At 41.6% G+C, this 24,380-nt stretch overlaps 1 protein-coding gene across 3 annotated transcripts in view; it reads right to left on the bottom strand.

Moving 5' to 3' along the window:
• EPRS1 (glutamyl-prolyl-tRNA synthetase 1) overlaps positions 1-24,380 on the bottom strand; it is a 58,814-nt gene that overhangs the window by 15,821 nt on the left and 18,613 nt on the right. The window contains exons 13-27 of one of the 3 annotated variants that reach the window (XM_066618897.1): positions 21,376-21,486; positions 20,201-20,337; positions 19,774-19,981; positions 18,842-18,954; positions 16,012-16,129; positions 14,755-15,138; positions 10,825-11,055; positions 8,916-9,155; positions 8,156-8,386; positions 7,431-7,699; positions 6,182-6,233; positions 5,032-5,241; positions 1,424-1,496; positions 994-1,073; positions 226-327 (exon numbers count right to left, since the gene is read on the bottom strand). In XM_066618897.1, coding sequence (XP_066474994.1) covers positions 226-327; positions 994-1,073; positions 1,424-1,496; positions 5,032-5,241; positions 6,182-6,233; positions 7,431-7,699; positions 8,156-8,386; positions 8,916-9,155; positions 10,825-11,055; positions 14,755-15,138; positions 16,012-16,129; positions 18,842-18,954; positions 19,774-19,981; positions 20,201-20,337; positions 21,376-21,486 — 2,559 coding nt within the window. The remainder of the gene's footprint in view (positions 1-225; positions 328-993; positions 1,074-1,423; positions 1,497-5,031; positions 5,242-6,181; positions 6,234-7,430; positions 7,700-8,155; positions 8,387-8,915; positions 9,156-10,824; positions 11,056-14,754; positions 15,139-16,011; positions 16,130-18,841; positions 18,955-19,773; positions 19,982-20,200; positions 20,338-21,375; positions 21,487-24,380) is intronic. The other 2 variants (XM_066618908.1, XM_066618918.1) reach the window with 2 other exon arrangements.

Raw genomic sequence — 24,380 nt, 5'->3', positions numbered from 1 at the left:
TGAGTTTGATTGACAGTTGCTTATATTAAATAATTACACTTCTTACAGTTCTGAAGCATGCTGATAGCTGAAGTGCCAACAAAAACAAGTAACTATCTAAAAGAATTATTGTATTAACCTATGGAAAAGCCAAACCCAATAGAATTCAACATTGCATCCATTCCAAACTGTCTTTTAAAAATGCTGAAAAGTGAGCAATACAGCCAGTCAGTCAGCAAGTCGTACCTCTTCTGCTGCTTCCTCATAAGTTGCAAATGCTGTGTGCCCCTCCTGCCACAGGAATTCACGAGTTCGCAAGAAAGGCTGTGGATGTTTGAACTCCCAACGCTTCAACAGAAAAACATAGAATAGTGAAGTTAAATTTTTTCACAATAATGAATGAAGATTGAAACATTTAGCTTTGATCAAATTTCTTCATGTAGCATGATATATGATTGAAAATTAGATTTAACTTGATACAGTCCTAGTCAAAAAAGAAGCCCAAAAAGGTTCGAATTACATTTTGTTTTAGCTGGTTGTATCCAGAGTCAAAAAAGAAGCCCCAAAAGGTTTGAATTACATTTTGTTCTAGCTGGTTGTATCCAGAGGTTGAATGAACTGAAGTCTGCTCATCACCTCCTACCTCCCCAAAAGCCTCTCCTAAGGGCAAAGAGCGCTACAGCTAGAGGGGAAAAAAAACTTGAGAGTATCTTTCTGTGAGTGAAGCTCTGCAGTCTGATCTTGGTTTGTTTTAACAAGACACAGTTCCCCTAAGTTCAGGCATGATGTGAACTATGGTTTCTAGCAAACGAAAGAGGAGAAGAGATCGAACACTGTGGGAGGGCAGGATCATTCATGACCATGCAAACTATGGCTTAGATGTCACTATTTGAACCCACCCAGTATGCCCCAATCTAAAAAAGAAAGGGAAGGGGATAAGGAAAGAGATAACTTACAATTACCAGAGAATACACCCACTACATACAACATCGCAGAAGTATAACCTAAACTTACCACTACATTACACCACTGATTAAGTCTGATTGGCAGATCCCTGTGTGACTGAATCCACTTTGCATAGGCAGGGTACATTACTATAAAACAAAGAACCAAAATGACATTTTGTATTAGTATATAACTAGTCTTGCAGTTATGTGTTTTCAAAACCTGACCAGGTGGTAAATGACAGCTCAAACTAAGCTTTAGAGGCAGCTTTTACAATTAAAAATAAATGTAAAAACATAATGTTCGTCATTTCATTCCTTCATGAAACAGACTGCTGAAAGCAATTTTTACTTTGCCTGTTTCCAGTTGTTGGCCTGAAACAAAGATTATCTCCAGTTCTCATCTCAAAATCCAGCATCGCTGGTTCTTAACAAATCCATCATGGGGAAAAGAGGAATCATTAGCTATTTGATCGTGACCTTCAAGTCTTAGGTCTTACCTGTTTCACTAGTGGGACGTACAGCTATTGGTTCAGCCAGCTCGGTTTTGCCAGACCTTGTAACCCATGCAACCTGAAATAAATGAATGAAAAAATTTAGAAAGTGTTATACTTTTAATATTTCACATCACTTGCAGTATGAGTATGCAATCGCTAACTAATTTTAAAAACCCTACATACATTTATTTTTCTTTTAGATTCATTCAATGAGAGTCCTTGGACTGGTTTAAACAATACACATGAGCCAGCCCTGTCCATGTGTGATTAGGGCAGTACATGAGCATGCCCCGTCACCCTCCCAGCAGGCTGTTTTAACTCTTTTAATTGCATGCATGTTATGGTTTAGCATCATCAGCAGGACCTGTCACTCTCATCAGTGCTTATGCACCGACTCTGTCGTCTCCAGCAGAAGCCAAAGACAAATTCTATGATGACCTGGCCACCACTGTCAAGAAAATCCCTGTAAAAGAGCCATTGTTCATCCTCGGCGATTTCAATGCTAGAGTTGGTGCTGATAACAGTTCATGGCCCACTTGCTTAGGTCAGTTTGGCACTGGGAGGATGAACGAAAATGGCCAACGCCTGCTAGAGTTTTGCTGTCATCACAGTCTCTGTGTCAGCAACACGTTCTTCAACACAAAGCCCCAACATAGAGTCTCTTGGAGACATCCAAGATCAAAGCACTGGCACCAGCTCGACCTGATCCTCACCAGACGCTCCAGCCTTCCCAGCATCAAGATCACACACAGTTATCATGGTGCTGCCTGTGACACTGACCACTCCCTGGTGTGCAGCAGAGTGAAACTGCAAACAAAGCGACTGTATCACACGAAAAAGGAAGGAAGACCTCGCATTGATACCAGCAAGACCCAGGATCAGAGAAAAGTGGAGGAATTTGCACAAGCGCTTGAGGAATCTCTTCCAGGCCCGGCCGACGCAAACGCATCCAACAGATGGGAACATTTCAAGAATACCGTTTACAACACCGCCTTGTCCATATTCGGCAAGAAGACCAACAAGGCGGCAGACTGGTTTGAAGCCCACTCTGAGGAGTTGACACCAGTCATTGAGGAAAAGAGGAGAGCTCAAGCAGCATACAAGGCCTGTCCCAGTGAGCGCAACCTGCAGGTCCTCCGAACTGCTCGCAGCAAAGTCCAACAGACTGCCAGGAGATGTGCTAACGACTACTGGCTCCAGCTCTGTTCCGAGATACAGATAGCAGCTGACACGGGCAACATCAAGGGGATGTATGATGGTATCAAGCAGGCCCTAGGTCCAACACAGAGGAAAATTGCCCCTCTGAAGTCTGCCACAGGCGAGGTCATCCAGGATCGGGCGCAGCAGATGGAACGCTGGGTGCAGCACTACTCTGAACTATATTCCAGAGAAAATGTAGTCACCGAAGAAGCACTGAACAACATTGAGTGCCTGCCTGTGCTGGAAGAGCTTGACAGTGAACCAACCCTAGAAGAACTTCACGTGGCCCTGGACTCCCTTGCCTTTGGCAAGGCACCTGGAAAAGACAGCATCCCTGCTGAAGTCCTAAAATGCTGCAAAGAGATCATCGTTACTGAGCTGCATGAAATCCTCTGTCTCTGCTGGAGAGAAGGTGGAGTACCTCAAGACATGAGGGATGCAAACATCATCACGCTGTACAAGAACAAAGGTGACAGGGGTGACTGCAACAACTACCGCGGCATCTCTCTCCTTAGCGTTGTAGGAAAGCTGTTTGCCCGAGTTGTACTAAAGAGGCTCCAGGTACTTGCAGAGAGCGTCTATCCAGAATCGCAGTGTGGATTCCGAGCCAACAGGTCCACCACTGATATGGTATTCTCCCTTAGACAACTGCAGGAGAAATGCAGGGAACAACGACAGCCACTCTTTATAGCCTTCATAGATCTCACAAAGGCTTTCGACCTGGTCAGCAGAGACGGCCTCTTCAAGATTCTCCCCAAGATTGGATGTCCACCCAGGCTCCTCAGCATCATCAGATCTTTCCACAAGGACATGAAGGGCACTGTTGTCTTCGATGGCTCCACATCAGACCCTTTTGACATCCGAAGCGGAGTGAAGCAGGGCTGTGTTCTTGCACCAACCTTGTTTGGGATTTTCTTCGCTGTCCTGCTGAAGCAGGCCTTTGGAACTGCAACAGAAGGCATCTATCTCCGGACCAGATCAGACGGAAAGCTCTTCAACCTCTCCAGACTAAGAGCAAAATCCAAAGTCCAGATGAAATGTCTGCGTGACTTCCTCTTTGCCGACGATGCAGCTGTCACTACCCACTCTGCCAAAGATCTCCAGCAGCTCATGGATCGTTTTAGCAAGGCCTGCCAAGATTTTGGACTGACAATCAGCCTGAAGAAAACACAGGTCATGGTTCAGGATGTGGACTCACCTCCCTGCATTACAATCTCTGAGCATGAACTGGAGGTTGTCCATGACTTTGTGTACCTTGGCTCAACGATCTCCGACACTCATTCTCTCGATACCGAGCTAAACAAGCGCATCGGTAAAGCAGCTACCACGTTTTCCAGACTCACAAAGAGAGTCTGGTCCAACAAGAAGCTGACAGAACATACCAAGATCCAGGTCTACAGAGCTTGCGTCCTGAGTACACTTCTGTACTGCAGCGAGTCATGGACTCTTCGCTCACAACAGGAGAGGAAACTGAGCGCTTTCCACATGCGCTGCCTCCGACGCATCCTCGGCATCACCTGGCAGGACAAAGTTCCAAACAACACAGTCCTGGAACGTGCTGGAATCCCTAGCATGTATTCACTGCTGAAACAGAGACGCCTGCGTTGGCTTGGTCATGTCGTGAGAATGGATGATGGCCGGATCCCAAAGGATCTCCTCTATGGAGAACTCGTGCAAGGAAAGCGCCCTACAGGTAGACCACAGCTGCGATACAAGGACATCTGCAAGAGGGATCTGAAGGCCTTAGGGATGGACCTCAACAAGTGGGAAACCCTGGCCTCCGAGCGGCCCGCTTGGAGGCAGGCTGTGCAGCATGGCCTTTCCCAGTTTGAAGAGACACTTTGCCAACAGTCTGAGGCTAAGAGGCAAAGAAGGAAGGCCCATAGCCAGGGAGACAGACCCGGGACAGACTGTACTTGCTCCCGGTGTGGAAGGGATTGTCACTCCCGGATTGGCCTTTTCAGCCACACTAGACGCTGTGCCAGAACCACCTTTCAGAGCGCGATACCATAGTCTTTCGAGACTGAAGGTTGCCAATACTCTTATGGTTTAGATATTAACGGACTGTCAGATGACATCCCCCACCTGACCCCACAATTAGGAGAAGGGGAACAGTGTACCAAGAAAGAGTAATTACATGTGGACGGAGCTGGTTCAGAAATATTACCCGACCAGACCCTTGACGGCAGGAGTGCCATTACACACATGGGGCTCTAGACACACAAAGATTTCCCTTTCAATTCAATGTCTAGGATAGTTGCATGGCTGCATTCCAGAGAGCAGAAAGAGATATCTTTCATTGTGGCACATGTATGAACTCTGTATCTTTGCTTGGAATTAGTTCTTTTGCCTGTTTTCCAGATTCAAAAGAGAAATTTCAGATAATGTTAGACTGTAAAAAATTTTTTTACCTCTGGGGCAAAGTCAGCAATGTGTGTCTTCTCCTTTTCTAATGCAGCCTGGGACACGAACATAGGAAAATAGCAGTTTTCTACACCAAGTTTCTTGATTTCACTATCAAAGAAGTCCTTGATGTCTTCCCAGATAGAAAAGGCCCATGGACGAAGAATGTAGCAGCCGCTGACATCATAGTATTCAATCATCTCCGATTTTGTGATTACCTTTACAAGAAAATAGGAATGTTTCAGTGCCTACATTAAGGCTATATAACGCAATGATGGCAAGCTAAATATTAAATACAATACAAAAATATTAAGTATCTGAGTGCAACAAATTCATTTTGTAAAGCCTGCACAGTGAGGTATACCAATAATCCAGTAATATCAATAAAATTTCATGATGCACTGGATAACAATTAGCTGTCTGTTAATACAGTTTTTTGTGTTTGATAAACCTGAACAATCATATTCACATTTGCAATCCAAGAGTATGTACATGATTCTTCCTACACCATGCTATCTTCACAACAATCTGATGAGGTAGGTTAAATTGAGAGGGAGTGACTAGATCAAAGCCACCCAGTGAGCTTCATGGCTCAGTCGGAATTTGAAACCAAAACTCTCCAATTCTAGTGCACTACTCAAATCACTACTTCATGCTGGTGGGGAAAGCAAAACTGCAGTGGGAAGTGGGTGTTTCGAGGCAGGGAGGAGGGTGGTTCAGGTCTGGGAGGGGGCAGGGATAGCAGAGGAAGCCTCCACCACATCCTAACCCCTGTACTGGGTCTGAAAACCCTACCTGGGGCCACTCAGTTCTGCACCAATGATTTAGCTGGTATGGATACGGGTAGACCCATAGAGGCTGCTGGGCTCAACATGATAAGGGAAAATTTGTTCAACATGGGATAAGGGAACATTTGTTCCCTTACCTTGAGGAGACCTCCGGCTGCCCCTCTGCCTGTGCAGGATACAGCAGCACCTGTTTCTGTGCCGCTGTATTGTGGCGAAGGCAACCTGGTTAGTAGTGGTCTATTAGTTTCTTATATACATGTGTAATATTATTGTTTGCTGCCTTGAATATATGCTGATAGAAAGATGGGGTATATGACCATTCACAATAAATAAAACAAAAACAAACAAGTGAAACTTGCTGTATACTTGCCTGAGAATACCAGTCTGCTAGATTCTCTTCCTTCTTTGCCTCTAAACCCAACCTGTAATATTTGAAAGGGGGGTGATGAATCTTTTAAGACAAAGGCAATGACTGTATCTGACTTAATAATAAAACATAATCCACTTATTTTTGTCTCAAAATAAACCTTGTTTTGCTTAAAAATTAAAAACATTAACCACACATACATCCAATGAAACTACCAAAACATAAAATTCTATATAGCTTTACCATTAATGAGTTTTCCAGTTGCCATGTTCCCCGCCTCAAATACTAACATGTTTAGTGTAATGAAACTATTTGGAGAGTGCGCAGCTAGTTACAAGACTATGCTGAATGCTAAGTGCATGTACTCACACACCACCCTAATGTTCTGTCACATCCGATTGTGCAGTCATTTGTCTTCAGAAAAATACAATTCACTCCTTTTATCACCTTCCAAATTTGTGACTTCTACTGTGCTTCTTTCCTCTGACTGAAATATGTCCATGCCTTTTCAAGTCAAAAATTTCCTTAAACCATGATCTCAAGAACCCTTCTGGCACAAAGCTCTCTTATGGAATACCATAACTTCAGATGTATCATGCAGTCTGTTACAAATTATTAAGCTCTCACTTGATCTGTACTCTAAGTGGTGAGACAGGGATCATGCCACTTGTGAATTCTACAGCAGCATTTCTCAATGTTTGTCCTCTGCCTCACCACTTTCAATGGTCAACCTATTGGAAGTACCACTGGAAGTAACTGGCAGTGATATCATAGCAAATTAATTCTGGATTGGGAGGCCAAACACAATGTAAAAAACACCACTAAAAGGCTCAGGGAGGATGGGAAGGCTTTTTCAAGCACGCAAAGAGCACACACTGAAGCTCTCCTACTGCTGGGCCAAGCCTCCTACTGCTGCTTGTTGCATTCCATTGCTGGACTCGCTGCCAGGTGGTGGGGTCTGGGGGTCCCACAAATATCACCGGACACCACTTCAAGTACCACCAGGTGTACAACTCCTACTGGTTGAGAAACACTGTTACATAGAATACTAGAAAGGCAAGTACTAAAAAAAGCAGGTCAAACACAAACTAAGAAAACATACAGGAAGATCTAGCAATCTTAGAAAGAGGTTTCTTGCTGTACAAGAAACATCTTTCTTTTCAGGGGCATATGATCCATTTCAACATTTAGTTTTTTTCCCTTCATTCATCCTGTTTAAATTATATTTTAAATAAGCATCGAATCTTTATACCTAGTTTGTTTCTTAGGTCCTTGACCTTCTCCTGGACCATTTGAAGAAAGGTTGCTGCCTCCACCTTGGTCTTTCTGTGACTCTTTCTTCTGGCCTTCACTCTGTTTCTGTTGCTTGTTCTGCTTTTCAGATTTGTTCTCTTTCTCCTTCTTTTTCTTGTCTTTGTCTTCTGCACCAGTTGCAGAAACCGGTTTATAGTCTACTCCTGCCAGAGACTTGTACTGTGCCTTCAAGCAAAGGAGCTCTTGCACTGCAGCATCAATCTTATCCTTTTGAAGGACACAATTTTCATGGAAACACAGGCAATAAAAGAAAAACCAAATAATGGTTAGAGGTACAGTTTCTGGTACAGTCTCGTAACAATTATTAGGAAAACCACAAAATTCTGATGAAACTTATAAGAGTTGGTTACACGCAACTCCTGGTTTTTGGAAAACCATTGTCAACCACTTTGTCTAAACCAGCAAGTTTAATTCCTTTGTGTCAGAAGCCTGTTTTAACAGCAACCGCTCATCTTGCTGAGTTCTGCAATAACAGAACAGGTTCTGCAAGAGCAGAACATTGCAGACATTCATATGGAATTTGGCAATCATTGAACTGCAGAATATATGTCTCTGAACAGAGGTCTTCTTCCAGTCATAGAATGAAACGTCAGCACAGATTGTAAATAAAACTGAATCTCACAATCAACTCAAACAGACAAAAGAGATGATTGACAAAGTTACCTTTTCTGCCTTCTCTGCTTTAAGTTTCCGAACTTCATCTCCTTGGAGAGCAACCTTGCTAAAGAGAGCTTTTGCTTCTGGTGACTCAGGGCCACTGACTGGGCTTGTTGGCTGTTTAGAGGCAGGTACCTGAGATGTTGGTGGCGCTCCTGGCTTATAGTCCTGACCAGTCTTTTCTTTATACTCCGCTTTAAGGGAAAGGAGGAGTTTAACAGCCTCGTCTATTACATCCTATGGGAAACATATCAAATCACAGAAAATGAGAAAATTACAAAAGTACATACGTACATCTAGTCTCTTGATTGTATATACCAGGGCACTTTAGTAAGTTTTTAAATAATGATTTTCCTATAGATTTATGCAGACTTCACAGATAAGAGGATCCAGTTATATAAAGTACAGAAGCTCCCCTGCTTATGATGTTCGTCTCACAAACAAACATTTTATCCCTGATTTTTGATTTGTAGTCGATGCTGCTGTGTATAGAAGCCACTCAGGAACACTGAGAGAGGCTCTGCACTGAAAAGGATAACATTCAGAGTGAAACTGACAGCACTGACAGTGTTCTGACTGAAACTATTACAGCAATGGAGAGAGGGGCATTATGAGCACAATGTACAAACAGACCCCTGGAACTCAACATGTTTGTAAGTAGAACAGCTTCTGAAGTAGCAGTCTGATTCCTAGAGTCATTTTAGGGTCCCCACCACCAGTTGTTTTCTCATAAATTAAGAAATCGTACACATGCACATAATTGTACCTTAGAAACCTTTTCTGCCTTGAGTCTCCGGACCACCTCGCCTTGTTCAGCTACCTTATTGTACAGAGCTTTTCTATCTACTGGGCTAGAAGATGCTAAACCATTGCAGGACAGAGGAGAGGGAGCAGAAGAAGAGAAAGAAGCCGCAGATGGATTTCCAGGTTTATAATCCTGACCTGTCTTTTGTTTATATTCTGCCTTTAGAGCAAGAAGCACTTTCACAGCAGCATCTATCTGATCCTGAAGCAAGAAGATAATGGAATGAATCAGTAAGAGAAACGTTATTTAAAACCCAGCAGACTTGAGGCAAGAACAGAGAAGTAAAGGGGCCAAATGGAAACTAGTATACTGCTGTAACATATTCTCATCTTATTCAAAATTTATTGTAAGCTGCCTTTAATATTTTAAATATAATGTACATGTTTTACATAAAACTAGGCAAGTCAGACTTCTCAACATGTGGGTGAATATTTTCCTTAGCTCTAAGGACTTGACTGTTTTTTAGAGGTGGCATGATTTAGTTTATCTTTTCTATAAAATTCTTATTGCCCAAATCTTAAGTGGAAAGACAATTATTGTGACTTATCAAGAATGGGCAACTCAACTCGAAAGTCTTGGACTTGAATCACCAAACACACAATTTTGGTGCAGACTTGAGTTACACTTGTTTTGAATCTGCAGGTGATTCAGGAGTTTTTCTTGGGACTGGAGATGCCACTCCACTTGGTTTCTGTCTCTTTGTGTGTGTTTGCTTACATTTTTTGCAGCTTTCAAAGGACTTCGTGGGTGATCTGGAAGCTGCGTTTGAACTAGCACAAGCAAAAGACTTGGAGAGGTAGGTTGGTTCCAGGAGGCAGGGCGGGGGTGGAAGGAGGCTTAATTTTTGTTTTTGGGGCCCACCCGCTGCTTCTGTACCCTTGCTTGTGCTGCCTGTCCCCTCCTGCCTTGTGAGCTGGGATGCTGCCTCCTCCTTCCCTGTAGATCCGTCTGGGCAAACTGGGAGTTGTGATGTCAACAGGGGTTCATGGCTGGGGTTTATCAGGAACCGATCGGATTGGCGCTTTCTGCACTGCTGCCCTCACCAAAGAACAGCAGAGCTTTTGTTTACAGATGGGATGGGGGCATCAGGGGAGTGTTAAATGAGAACTATCTCTCTCCCCCCCCCTCACACTCACACACACACCATCAGCAGTTCCATTTTATCCCGTGGAACTGTTCCTGACATGTTTGCCAAAAAACTCACACTCAAGTCAAATGGAGTCCCAAAAATGCTCTGGATGAGTCCCCATGGTTGCCCATTAAGCACAAGCTGAATCAAAGGGTCGGGGCTAGACTCAAGTCTAGCCATGGTGGATTGGCACATCACATCCCTGTATCTTGTTTCCTTGTGTTCTTTTTCCAAACTTTTATATTTTCCTGAAATTTGCATTTGCTGTATAAAAGCTAGAAACTGGGGACCCAAATCACAAGGATCTTCTTACAAAACTTCCAGTGAACTTAACAGTAACCTTACCCTGAGACCATCAAAATGCATTATGCCCTATCCATTTGAGAGCTTACATATAGTTCTTCCAGTATGAAAAAGGTGAAGGAGAAGTGGGTAAATACAGAAGTGAACTATAATGCATTATTGTTGAGATCTGAGAATAATTTCCATACTGCAGATAAACAATGACATTTAATTATCACAATGGTAACAATGTTTCTCCAATTAGACCACCAAATAATTTACTTTACATGTGGCAGCATAAAAACATTGAGAAAACAAGAATTCTTGTTTTATTACTCTTTTTAAAAGACTGTTTATAAAACAAAGAAAGATATCATCATTAAGCTTTTCTAAACATTTCAAGGACCCACATTTTAAAAACAGACTGTTGAGGAACTTTTTTACTTCATGCCATTATACCTTTGATGCTTTCTCCGACTTAAGTCTACGAACCACTTCCCCTTGCTCAGCTACTTTATTGTAAAGAGCTTTGCTGACTACAGGACAGAGGGTTGCAGAAGGAGAAATTGGAGAAGTTGAGCTAGGGAGGAGACTCTTTGGTGGGTTCCCAGGTTTGTACTCTTGGCCTGTTTTTTGCTTATATTCTGCTTTCAGAGCTAAAAGCACTTTCACAGCAGCATCTATCTGATCCTAAAACACGAAGTGAAAGAAGAGTTAAAGGAGGAGAAGACAGACAAGGAAGAACTTGGCACAGAACAGCAGATGTAATCATTAGCATGCAGGTCAAGTTGACAGAAGAGAGGGATTTACAATAAAATAGAGAAACATCACTTGCTTCTCAGAAAGAATCATCTGCTTGTCAGAGCTACTAAAATGTCACAGGCAACTAAGAATACTGTAGATGCCCATAAATTGACCCCACAGATAAGTCGAGGGCAGGTTTTTGAGCCAAAATCATGGAATTTTCTATGAACCTTGGATATGTTTTGTCTGATTTTACCTGAGGCCAGATCCTGAAAAACAACTTGCCAGTAATTGTTACCTAAGAACTATACAGTCTTGAATTTATTAAAAATATAGTAAAGATCATAAGATACATTTTAATTCTTTAACTGTTTAAATTCTGATCTTCACAACCTTTTTGTAAACACTATCAGTGTAAGTGCACTGTAAACAACATACCAGTAGAACAGTGGTTCCTAGCCTGGGGTACATGTATCCCCAGGGGCACTCGTCAGGACCTTTAGGGGTCCTTGAAAAACAATTGAAAAATGGCAGAAAAAGGCAAGTAGTGCTCCAGCATGCTTTTCAGGACCAGCAAGGCAGGAAGGGAGGTAGCTAGTTGGCTTTGAAAGTCCCACCAATAACTAATTTTTGGTGATCAATTCATGTATGAACCAGTGATTGAAAACCAGCACAGTAAAAAAGCTGAAACATAATATGGAAAGTGATCAATCTCCTAGAATTTCTCAGGACACTTCTGGTGCAAAACAGTACAAAGGCATAATCTTTAACAGATTAAAAAGAGAAAATACTGTGATGAATACATCAAGTATGGGTTTTCATTTGGAGGATATGAGGGCTTATATTATTTACAAACATTTCGCCAATATGAGGGGTACAATTTATGGAATGGATTGCCAAGGGGTATGCAAGTGAAGGGTTGGGAAGGGTTGGGAAAAGGTTTGGGAACTACTGCAGGAGAACCATGAGTCAAATCCGTCTCTAAGGTGCCTGGTGTATTAAGCCAGAGGCTCAACATGTAACATACAACTTAACAGATAACTGGGAGTGTGCAATTCAATTCACAGCAGAGAAACAAGAAACAAGGAATGACTGTAACTGCAGCTGTACATAGTTGTAACCCTATTTACTCAGAAGCAGACCCATTGCTTTCCATTTGTGTTATTCTTAAGTAATGGTGCACTGAACTGTAGCCTGGAACTCTGCTTCAATGAGGATTACATCTGGTGTTTAAAAAAAACAACTGACCTCTGCAAAATGCAAGTGTTTGCAAAACGAAATGAGGTTGCAGCAGAGTTTCTAAAGAGAAGGAGGCTGGCTTCAATTTAATGAAATTCAATGGTCTCAAGAGCAGTGAAAATGTTAATTTTTGACAACTTTCCAGGAGTTGCCTTGGAGATAAACAGTCCTCTAATTATCTTTGCATTGCTGGAGCCTCTTAGAGATAAGGTGAGATGATTATCTATGCTTGATTTTTTTGCAAAGATTTCTTGTCCTGCAGGCAAGTAACTACGGTAATATTTTGTTTGATACAAGGGTTATTTAACTAAAAGACAGGTCTGAACACCATCTGTCTTTCACCATGACAACGTATCCATAATAATTCTTATTAATCAGTCAAAGGAGAAAATGAATCTCACAGAAATGGACAGTAGTGCTGCCTATGTCTGGACTTCAACCAATGAACATAAGAATATAAGAACAGCCCCACTGGATCAGGCCATGGCCCATCTAGTCCAGCTTCCTGTATCTCACAGCGGCCCACCAAATGCCCCAGGGAGCACACCAGATAACAAGAGACCTCATCCTGGTGCCCTCCCTTGCATCTGGCATTCTGACATAACCCATTTCTAAAATCAGGAGGTTGCGCATACACATCATGGCTTGTACCCCGTAATGGATTTTTCCTCCAGAAACTTGTCCAATCCCCTCTTAAAGGCGTCTAGGCTAGACGCCAGCACCACATCCTGCGGCAAGGAGTTCCACAGACCGACCACACGCTGAGTAAAGAAATATTTTCTTTTGTCTGTCCTAACCCGCCCAACACTCAATTTTAGTGGATGTCCCCTGGTTCTGGTATTATGTGAGAGTGTAAAGAGCATCTCCCTATCCACTCTGTCCATCCCCTGCATAATTTTGTATGTCTCAATCATGTCCCCCCTCAGGCGTCTCTTTTCTAGGCTGAAGAGGCCCAAACGCCGTAGCCTTTCCTCATAAGGAAAGTGCCCCAGCCCCGTAATCATCTTAGTCGCTCTCTTTTGCACCTTTTCCATTTCCACTATGTCTTTTTTGAGATGCGGTGACCAGAACTGGACACAATACTCCAGGTGTGGCCTTACCATAGATTTGTACAACGGCATTATAATACTAGCCGTTTTGTTCTCAATACCCTTCCTAATGATCCCAAGCATAGAATTGGCCTTCTTCACTGCCACCACACATTGGGTCGACACTTTCATCGACCTGTCCACCACCACCCCAAGATCTCTCTCCTGATCTGTCACAGACAGCTCAGAACCCATCAGCCTATATCTAAAGTTTTGATTTTTTGCCCCAATGTGCATGACTTTACACTTACTGACATTGAAGCGCATCTGCCATTTTGCTGCCCATTCTGCCAGTCTGGAGAGATCCTTCTGGAGCTCCTCACAATCACTTCTGGTCTTCACCACTCGGAAAAGTTTGGTGTCGTCCGCAAACTTAGCCACCTCACTGCTCAACCCTGTCTCCAGGTCATTTATGAAGAGGTTGAAAAGCACCGGTCCCAGGACAGATCCTTGAGGCACACCGCTTTTCACCTCTCTCCATAGTGAAAATTGCCCATTGACACCCACTCTCTGCTTTCTGGCCTCCAACCAGTTCTCAATCCATGAGAGGACCTGTCCTCTAATTCCCTGACTGTGGAGTTTTTTCAGTAGCCTTTGGTGAGGGACTGTGTTGACCGGCCTATAGTTTCCTGGGTCCCCCCTCTTTCCCTTTTTAAAGATAGGCGTGACATTTGCTATCTTCCAATCTTCTGGCACCGTGGCCGTTTTGAGGGACAAGTTGCATACCTTAGTCAAGAGATCTGCAACTTCATTCTTCAATTCCTTAATGGTCAAGGAAGACATCTTTAAATGACTCCCATGCTTAGTTCATGAAGTGATTAGTTCCTATTTAGGCTGGGTTGACTCTTAGTTCTACAACTGCTGATTTTCCCATTAATTTCAATCGACTGTTCTCTTGTTTGTTTCTTTCTTGAAAATACCAGAACTACAAATTGTTTTTTATGTCCATCTTACAAAAAAAAGCTCTCTTAGAGCCCTAATGCAGTTGGAATGTGTTTTGGGAAGTGACAAGGAAGAAAACAAGAGCCACATTTACTCACTTGCAGTTTGTGTAAATTATTCAGAAAAACAAGAGAGGCTGGGAAATCAGTGTGGTGCTCTCTCATAGTGTTCCATCTCTACACTACTTCGTAAGTCTTTAAACTCTCTTGAGAGTAGATCCATTAGTGGAGCACACTGTGTTCAAACCGTCAGTTCTGCCACAACAATATTTGTTGCATACACTGAGATCAGTTTTCCCTCTCATAAAAAGAACATTAGTGCCATCTAAAGCTCACTTAAAATACTGCTCCCTGGGTTAACATCTGCACATACTAACCTTGGGTGCCTTTTCTGCTTTCAGTTTTCGAACCACCTCCCCTTGCTCAGCTACACCATCATAAAGAGTTTTGCTGTCTAGATTAGTGGTGGGGGCAGCCTCACATGTGGAAGGCTGGACTGGAACGGCCACTACTGGAGGATTTCCAGGCTTGTAGTCTTGACCAGTCTTCTCTTTGTAATCTGCTTTCAGGGCCAGCAGCTGTTTCACAGCAATATCAATATCTTCCTTTGCTGCCTTCTTTGATTTCAGATCACGAACTACATTGCCTTGAGCAGAAACTCTGTTGTAAAGAGCTAAGTGACCCTCAGCTGAAGAATGGACTGTTACAGGAGAAACATCAGGCAGATGTGGAGCAGAGGGTCCCTTCAGTGGAGTATTTGTCTTTGGGAAAGAAAAGCAAATTTATGCTTTCATGATACGCTTAGTTAATCAAATTGAAAGAAAATACAGAATTAGAATATGCATTAAAACAATATGTAACACACACTTTCAGCTATCACCCCAACTCTCAAACTTGCCTGATACTATGAATCCCACTCACTTCAGAGAGATATTTAAGGACTGACTCCAACCACATGAACCTGCCCACCCACCAAGAGCCTAAGGAGGGACCTTTTAATACATTCTGTCACCAATAGAAGTGCAGTTGGTGGTTAACACGTGAAAGGGCTTTTTCTGTGGCAGTTCCCAGACTAACTTTGCTTTGTGCTGGCTGAAAACCTTTTTATTTCAATTGGCCTTCTAATTTTGGAGCTCATTTTTCTGGCATATTTATTGTTGTTCTTCATTCGCTCTGGCACAGGGAACAAGATAGCACCAACTGCTTTCGACAAAAAGAAAAAAAAATCCTGAGTGTAGTTATCTTTCATCATATCTACTTTGAATGGTTCAGGAATTTGCCAGTTTTGATTACTAGTTCTGTAAAATTCAAAAGCTATCACATCCTTCTACTGTTCAGTTAGTCCAGTAATTGGTCACAGACTAATTTAGTCTGCTTTTTCCCCAGGGATCCCAGTGTTGTGTACATGAAATCTCTACTACATATTTTCACTTCATGAATAAACACCATAGACACTAAAAAGTGATGGAGTGGAACGCAAAGGATAGCAATGATTTGTTCAAGGTCTTAGAATTGGTGGAAAAGAGAATCTAGAATACTAAAGTATTCTAGTACTAGTACTAATACGTACTAATACTAAAGCCCAGAAAATTGCTCGTGCCTAGCAACAACCCACATAAACCTGATTTCCCTACCTCTTTCTTTGCCATTTCTGTCTTGGTCTTCTCTTTAGATCCAGATGTTGGCATTTCTTTTGTATGCCCATCAGGGATATAAATCAAAATGCATGGGGCTTCTTTACAGCTGTATGGGCTACAAATAAAGATAAGATCTATAATAGTCCATCATGATTATCTCAAGATAATAGGAACAATAGAGAAAATACAAACAGTACCTATAAAATTCAGGCAAATGCTTGAATCTCACTGATCCCAATGAAAAAAGCTAAATGCTTAATCTTCCTGCTGAGATTAAATGGATGTGTAACCCAATCCTATGCATGTTTACTTGGTAAGTCTCACCAAGTTGACTGGAAGTCAGTCTCAAGAAAGTGTGCATAGCACAGCAGCCTTTAAGAGTACTAAACTTTATCAGATAGGTGAAAACAATGCAATTCAGATGACTTTTTAATATTGACAGCTATATTAAATTTTTCTGGAGGAGTATGAGAAGATAGAAGAAAACATAAATTATCAGATGTAGGATCTTTAAATTCAACAATGTCAATTTTTTTCCTTTATTTGCCCTGCATGACTTCCTAATGGTATCTATCTTACTACAGACAGCATCTCATGCTGAGCTGAGTCAAAAGGGACAGTCATTTTACAAACCTTTTCATCCCCTATGAAATGTTGCCATGGCATGGGGTGGGAAGATGAAGGACACACCTTGTTTACTAAGGCAATAAATTCTTCTTTGCTACAACACCTAGCACCTACTCCTGCCTAGCTGAGTAGTTGCACAGAATATAGGCAGGAATGCTGTCATGAGCAAAGGTGATGAGCAAAGGTGAGGAAATGTTCTTCTTTTTTCCTCCGTGTGACAGGATTTGCATTCTAGAAGTCAGTTAAGGAATCCATATACAGGTTTAAAAAGCCAAGAAAGGCAGTTTTATTTGAATTTCCCTCCCAAATGGCTAACTAAAAAGGGAGTCTGGCAGTACCAGAGTGCACATAAGGGCAACCACAGGCCTATTTGGGAAAAATCTAGAGATGAAGGAAGCAGGAGTCATCTGGGAGGGGAAACGAGAGATAATCATTAAATTGAATTGTTTTACTGAAACTATATCACATGAAGGCCGACTTTGTGAATATCACGAGTAAACAAACCGTGTCCTGAGGGTAAATCAGAATCATCTTACTTAACCTTCCACCCTTCATTCTGACGAAGGTGTGTCATATGTATGATGCTTGCATACATATCCAAATGTGCAACCCATCCAAATTCCGGTCATGTATGAGTTAGGTGTGACCAGACCAGACTTAGGTGCTGGTGAGTAATGAAACTGCCAGCACAGCATGGCAAGAGAGGGAACACAGACTCAGTTCATGCACATTGGGGCAAAAAAGCAAAACTTCACATATAGGCTGATGGGTTCTGAGCTGTCTGTGACAGATCAGGAGAGAGATCTTGGGGTGGTGGTGGACAGGTCGATGAAAGTGTCGACCCAATGTGCGGCGGCAGTGAAGAAGGCCAATTCTATGCTTGGGATCATTAGGAAGGGTATTGAGAACAAAACGGCTAGTATTATAATGCCGTTGTACAAATCTATGGTAAGGCCACACCTGGAGTATTGTGTCCAGTTCTGGTCGCCGCATCTCAAAAAGACATAGTGGAAATGGAAAAGGTGCAAAAGAGAGCGACTAAGATGATTACGGGGCTGGGGCACCTTCCTTATGAGGAAAGGCTACGGCGTTTGGGCCTCTTCAGCCTAGAAAAGAGACGCCTGAGGGGGGACATGATTGAGACATACAAAATTATGCAGGGGATGGACAGAGTGGATAGGGAGATGCTCTTTACACTCTCACATAATACCAGAACCAGGGGACATCCACTAAAATTGAGTGTTGGGCGGGTTAGGACAGACAAAAGAAAATATTTCTTTACTCAGCATGTGGTCGGTCTGTGGAACTCCTTGCCGCAGGATGTGGTGCTGGCGTCTAGCCTAGACGCCTTTAAGAGGGGATTGGACAAGTTTCTGGAGGAAAAATCCATTACGGGGTACAAGCCATGATGTGTATGCGCAACCTCCTGATTTTAGAAATGGGTTATGTCAGAATGCCAGATGCAAGGGAGGGCACCAGGATGAGGTCTCTTGTTATCTGGTGTGCTCCCTGGGGCATTTGGTGGGCCGCTGTGAGATACAGGAAGCTGGACTAGATGGGCCATGGCCTGATCCAGTGGGGCTGTTCTTATATTCTTATGTTCATTGGTTGAAGTCCAGACATAGGCAGCACTACTGTCCATTTCTGTGAGATTCATTTTCTCCTTTGACTGATTAATAAGAATTATTATAGAAATGGGTTATGTCAGAATGCCAGATGCAAGGGAGGGCACCAGGATGAGGTCTCTTGTTATCTGGGGTGCTCCCTGGGGCATTTGGTGGGCCGCTGTGAGATACAGGAAGTTAGACTAGATGGGCCTATGGCCTGATCCAGTGGGGCTGTTCTTATGTTCCTATGTAAGTTGCTTAGGTAACTAGGATATGTTCCTTCTTCTTCCCACCACAGCAGCAGGAAATTGGGGAAACAACGGCTGCAAATAAGTATGAAAAAAATAATGTACCAAAGAGTAAAAGACAATGCTTATGAGGAAAAACCCTTTCACACAACTATGGAGATCTGCATATACTGATGGGCAGCTTAACTGTAAGACAAGGAAGTTTGTAGCATGAATACAAATATGTCAATTTCATGTCTAAGTGATTTTAATACTGTGAAACTTTGAAATAACCACAAGATTTTCCAAATCTATGACATCACACTTCATATGGGCAATATAAAGTATGAGTTTTCAGTCACTTACCTGATAGGCTCATATGGTTGATCGCAAATATAAAACCCTCTTCTCTGAAGCTGTATGATGTCTCCTTTTTTCAGATCTTTAAGACATGGATCACCTAGCATCAATTCTTCTTGCTGTTAACCATTAAAAAGCAAGTCATCACTACTTCCTAGGAAATGCATATACCACGTGCTGAGAATTAATGTAGCTGTATTGAGAAGTTAAAGTTAATTCAAGGAGGACTGGCTTACTACATGTTAATGCTATAAACTACCTGGATGAAACAAGAGGATAAACTAAGCCAGTGGTTTCCAAACTTTTGAAGTACTGGGACCCACTTTTTAAAATAACATTCTATCAGAACCCGTCTAGGTTTACCAGACTTTTTTTTTTAAAAAGGAGATCGAGAAAGAAATATTTTATTTATTTATAAGTAAAAAAGACCCTCAAATATTTATCTTCCTATATTTACACATGTTTGCAAACTGCAGGAGCTGAGCACTTTGAAGGGCAACTAGCAGCTACAGTATCTGATTTTTCAATAGCTTCAGGGTTTGAGGTAATTAGTTATCTGATCTTACCATCACCCTTTGGCAACCAACCCCAAATCAGGTTCCAACCCACTTTGCAGGAAGCAAAAATTGGGAACCACTGAACTAAGCTATGCCAGGTAGCTGTAGCCTACAGACTTTCTCCTAGTAAGCAGAGTGTGGCAGAGGAACACACATAGTCAGGAATAGACAGCAAACAGCAATAGGACAAAAATATTGCTGGAATGTTATTTGGTTTCCTTGACTCTGAAAGAATGGCATAGAAACACATTCCTCCAAACCTTGATTGCCCTGCAGATCAGCTCAAAAACAAACATTGCAAACCCCCTGTTCACACTGCAGAGGTTTACAGGTACATCCAATACAGGAAGCTATGGTTGTTTTAATAGATATTTCAGCTACCTTGCTATTCTTGTTGACATACTGCTTGAAATCTTCATCTTTGCCAAGGACGGGTTTGCTGATCAAATGATCATAGTTGACACAGACAGCTGGGATAAGAGGACTATGAGGAGTTTCGGCTAGCCAGGTAATCTTAGTTGTTTTTTTGTAGTCCTTATTCTCCAAATTTAGCTTTGCATCAATTGACGCAATTTTGCCAGAGGAATTCCTATTTAAAAAGTACAGACCCGGCAATTAAAAATAGGTGTTTCTTGCAAAAGAATAACTGAAAACATACCAAGACTGTACCATTCGCATGCAAGTACTTTTTCAAGATACAGAGAAATGTAAAACTCTATGGTTATACAACATTACAAACTATTCTTTTGTATTTAAAAAGCCATACTCAAATGGGAACATCCCAATGTTTCAAGGTTTGAATACTTACTTGTGTATTTTGGTGATGATGAGGTTGCCCCAGTTAATAAATGTAACAGTCTCTCCTTCCGTCAATGTCTCTGCATCCCCTCCTTCTATCAGGACTCTGGAACTGTACCAAACAGGCTTCAAGCCAACTTCAGCATTCTAAATATTAATAATAAAATGAGGAACTGCTCTGGAGAGATCATAACAGAATAACCATTGTTGGACAATGAAAACACTGCAAGTGTCAGGGATGTTCGGCATTAACACAAGTAGGTCCAAATCCTAACCAACTTTCCAGCACTGGCACAGCTGTGCTAATGGGGCATGTGCTGCATCCTCCAGTTGGGTGGTAGTCATGGAGGCCTCCTCAAAGTAAGTGAATGTTTGTTCCCTTACCTCGGAGCAGCATTGCCCTTACCTCAATGCTGGAAAGATGGTTAGGATTGCACCCGTAGTTTTTTCTTAAAAGATGTCCCACCTTTAGTGGAATATTGTTGTCTCAGTTTGCCTTTTTTGGATTAAACAGAGATATTCTAAACTAAAAATACTTATTACAAACACCAACTATTAATCTGAACATGACCAATGCTACATACAAGCATTTTTAGCATCTGACAACAGAGTTAAGAATGGTGACTTTACTCAACCAAGCCATTATTCCATAAGCCATTATCTCTCCATAAGGAGATAAAGATGATACAAGCTCTCTAATGATTTGCATCTCTCTAGTGATACAAACTCATTAGAGATTGAGTAAGTTGCACAGGAAATAGTCCAACAGTTGCCTTATTACTGGTAAACTCTGAAGAAACATTCTGACTTTTTCAAAGCAATGTTGTACATGTCTATAAGTCTCAGGAGGCTCTGTGAAGCTTACTTCGAAGTAAGCATGCGTAGGATTGAACTATTAATGAGCTTGTTGCTTCCTAAGTTCTTTCCTTGAAGGTACATTATGATCCTGCACAGCTATGCATCCCATTCCACCCTTTCATTAGCTCTACTAGCCTTTCAATCTCAGATCACTTATCACACCCAGACACATTAAGGAACTCAGCTTTCCCTTTGTGATGATTCTTTGAGAATAATTCTTTTTCCGGAAATAATTTTTCATTATGAGCTTGGAAAATCCATCCCAGCTCTCAATTTCACCATCCTGCATTACAGTATTTTTTCAAAATAAAAATTTAACTAGCAAACCTTTGGATGTTTGGCCACTTCTTTCACTTCTTCTTGAGCTTCGGGAACATTCACTGGGACTACTTCATCCTTTAACAAGGCAGTGTGCCGAGGTGCCACTGGATCAATAACCTACAGGTCAAGGAGAACCAGAAGTAATGACAATGTTCAATGCTCCCAGAACAGGCAAAACATAGAATGATGTGAACTAAAAAGTAAATATATGATTTAGGAATATTAACTGGTATTCTTTGTGTTACTGCATTTTTGACTGCAATTTAAACATGTTTGAACCTAAATCATAACAGCAAAACAAGCAAGAATACATAAAGTCAAGTCACAATACTTTTGGCCTTATGCAAAAAAAGTCCTCAATTTATAAAGCAGACACAGCTGTTGACTTTAAAAAAAAAAAAGAAGCAGCAGCAGCTGCAAAACTGGTATCTCAGCTTTGGAATAATCTAAAATTTAATGTAAATATTACAGAAATTAGGTTGGAGGGTAAAAATTCTAATCCTGGGCAGAACTCAAAGCAAAGTATCCCAGTAACCTCAACTGAACTTACATACACATATGGAGGATTGCAGGTAAATTCTACACTGGCACAAGTTCTTTTTGTAATGGTTCTCAATCTACCCTCTAGGAAGAGGAATTTCACATGTTTCCCTTTCAACATAATATTCAGTACTTGTGGGATTATTTTTTGATACAACAAGCATATGCACCACATCAGAATCTGTTGTCAAAGTAACTTTTTCTGATTCATGAATAGGATCCAAGATTTCCGCAGAATGCTCTATGCAGATCCAAGAACCAACTCCGATATAACATTTGCATATCAGCAATTGTAAGGAATTTCAAAAGTGAAATTCAAAAATGGTCTAGTGTTAAATGAAATTAGTCCCATCTTAACTCATAGGAGAGGTTTAGTTTTTAACAACACAGGACATAATTCCATCATGCCCATTCCCTGCACCACACCAGTGAATTTCTATCAACTACAGATTTTCAATGGGCAGGACTCAAATGTCTTACAGTTAAGCACTCCGTGATTCCTTCCATTCATGGAAGGAGCTCCTAGTCACAGTGTTGCAACACAAAAAGCAAGGGTTCAGCCCTGCAAATTTAGGGCACAATCCTAACCCCTTATGTCAGTGCTTTCCTGCACTGGCACAGCGGTGCCAATGGGACATGTGCTGCAACCTGCCATTGGGTGCAACTCAAGGAGGCCTCCTCAAAGTAAGGGAATGTTTGTTCCCTTACCTCGGAGCTGCACTGCCCTTATGTCAGTGCTGGAAAGCACTGACATAAAGGGTTAGGATTGCGCACTTAGTTAAGTATGTTTTCCAACACAATCATTATTTAAATACATCAGCATTAGATCACTATAATAAGGCAAAACCACAGCTCTGAACACAATAGCCTTTTGCAAACTAGTTTCATACCCAATCTGTAGAGATGTTTGAAAACAGTGTTATTTATTTTACTCAAAAGAAAACCCATTGTGTTCAATAAGACTTAGGCTGTAATGATATCTTACTCACTGGAAACAAACACCTCTATATGATACTGTCTTTGCAATGCCTACTGCTTTGTACCATATTAAAATATTTATACTAGTACAGTATTTAATCTAAGGTTGAAATGCATACATATACATACAGCACTAGATTAGCTGGCAAAGAAATCTTACAATAGTCATATTCTCTGTGAAAATAGCTGCATTTTAAAAGATCCCTTATATTCTGCCTTCCCTTCTTTCTACGACCATAAGAATACCATCACTAAACAATGATGAAAAAAACACATTCACTAAATCCTGTTTTGAATCTGAACTAAGTATTATACAAAAGGAAAAACTGCTTACAGAACTGACAGGGACATTACATTTTCACAAGTACGTTATTTAGAGGCATCATTCTTACCTCTGTCTATCCAGCACAAATGCAAGCAAATTCCTGTCTCACTGATCTGTCCACTTCAGCATTCAAGTTTACAAATTTGACCCTGTGCATCAGCAATGCACAAGCCGCATTTTTGTGGACAGGCAGAAACACACAAACCTCCTCTTATGTACTGACCCACAGAAGAAAGTACTTACAAAGTTCTCGCATAACTAGAACACCAAGGCTTTTTGTTACAGGCATAAGTCAGTGAAAGCCTCAGACACACACACTCTCTCACTTTGCAAGAAAAGAGAGAAGACGGGAAGCTTCCTCTTCATAACTTCATACATAACACACTTTTACATTTTGTCTGAGCTCAGGGAAGCGTGGTTTGTTCAGAATCCTGGTTTGGTATGATGCCTTGTTAACTAATTGTGCTTTCAACAAGCCACCGTTTCCCAAGTTTGAAGAAAAACAGGAAACTACAGTTTGCATCAAGCTATATCATTTGGAACAAAACTTTCAGTCTTCCCCAACCCACAAAGGAAGGAGGAAGCACACATAATTTGCTGTAACATTTGAATGCAGCCAATGACCTAACTTCCTCAGCTAAATAGCAATTCTTTTACTGCACTCAAGAAGATTTCTTTGGGTACCCCTAAAAATTATCCTGTAATTGTCAAATGTTTCCTCTCACTACTGCTACTGACCTAGGGCCCAATCCTATCCAATTTTCCAATGCCACTGCAACTATGCCAGTGGGGCATGCACTGCATCTTGTGGTGGGGTACCAGTCACAGAGGCCTCCTTAAGGTATGGGAACTTTTGTTCCCTTACCTTGGGGCTGCATTGCAGCTGCGCCGGTGCTGGAAAATTGGATAGGATTGGGCCCCTAGTCATTCTGCACATCGAATGATTCAATACTGGTTTTTCAGAACTGTTCTAACACCTTCACTCTTGCCCCAAACAGTCTGCATTGTACAGGGAAGCGTACTGTGTCAAGAAGCACTGTATATATATTTAAAATATCTCCAAGGCCTATGGTGTCTTTATTAATTTGCTACACACACAAAAAGTCAAATCTATGCAGCAACAGAAAGAACCAATTGATAATCCTTCATATAAATGAAGAGAACAAAT

The sequence above is a fragment of the Tiliqua scincoides genome, chromosome 1, assembly GCF_035046505.1.
Source record: "Tiliqua scincoides isolate rTilSci1 chromosome 1, rTilSci1.hap2, whole genome shotgun sequence".
In the NCBI taxonomy this organism is placed as follows: domain Eukaryota; kingdom Metazoa; phylum Chordata; class Lepidosauria; order Squamata; family Scincidae; genus Tiliqua; species Tiliqua scincoides.
Note: the sequence above shows the minus strand (reverse complement) of the source record. Positions and strands in the feature narration are given on the sequence as shown.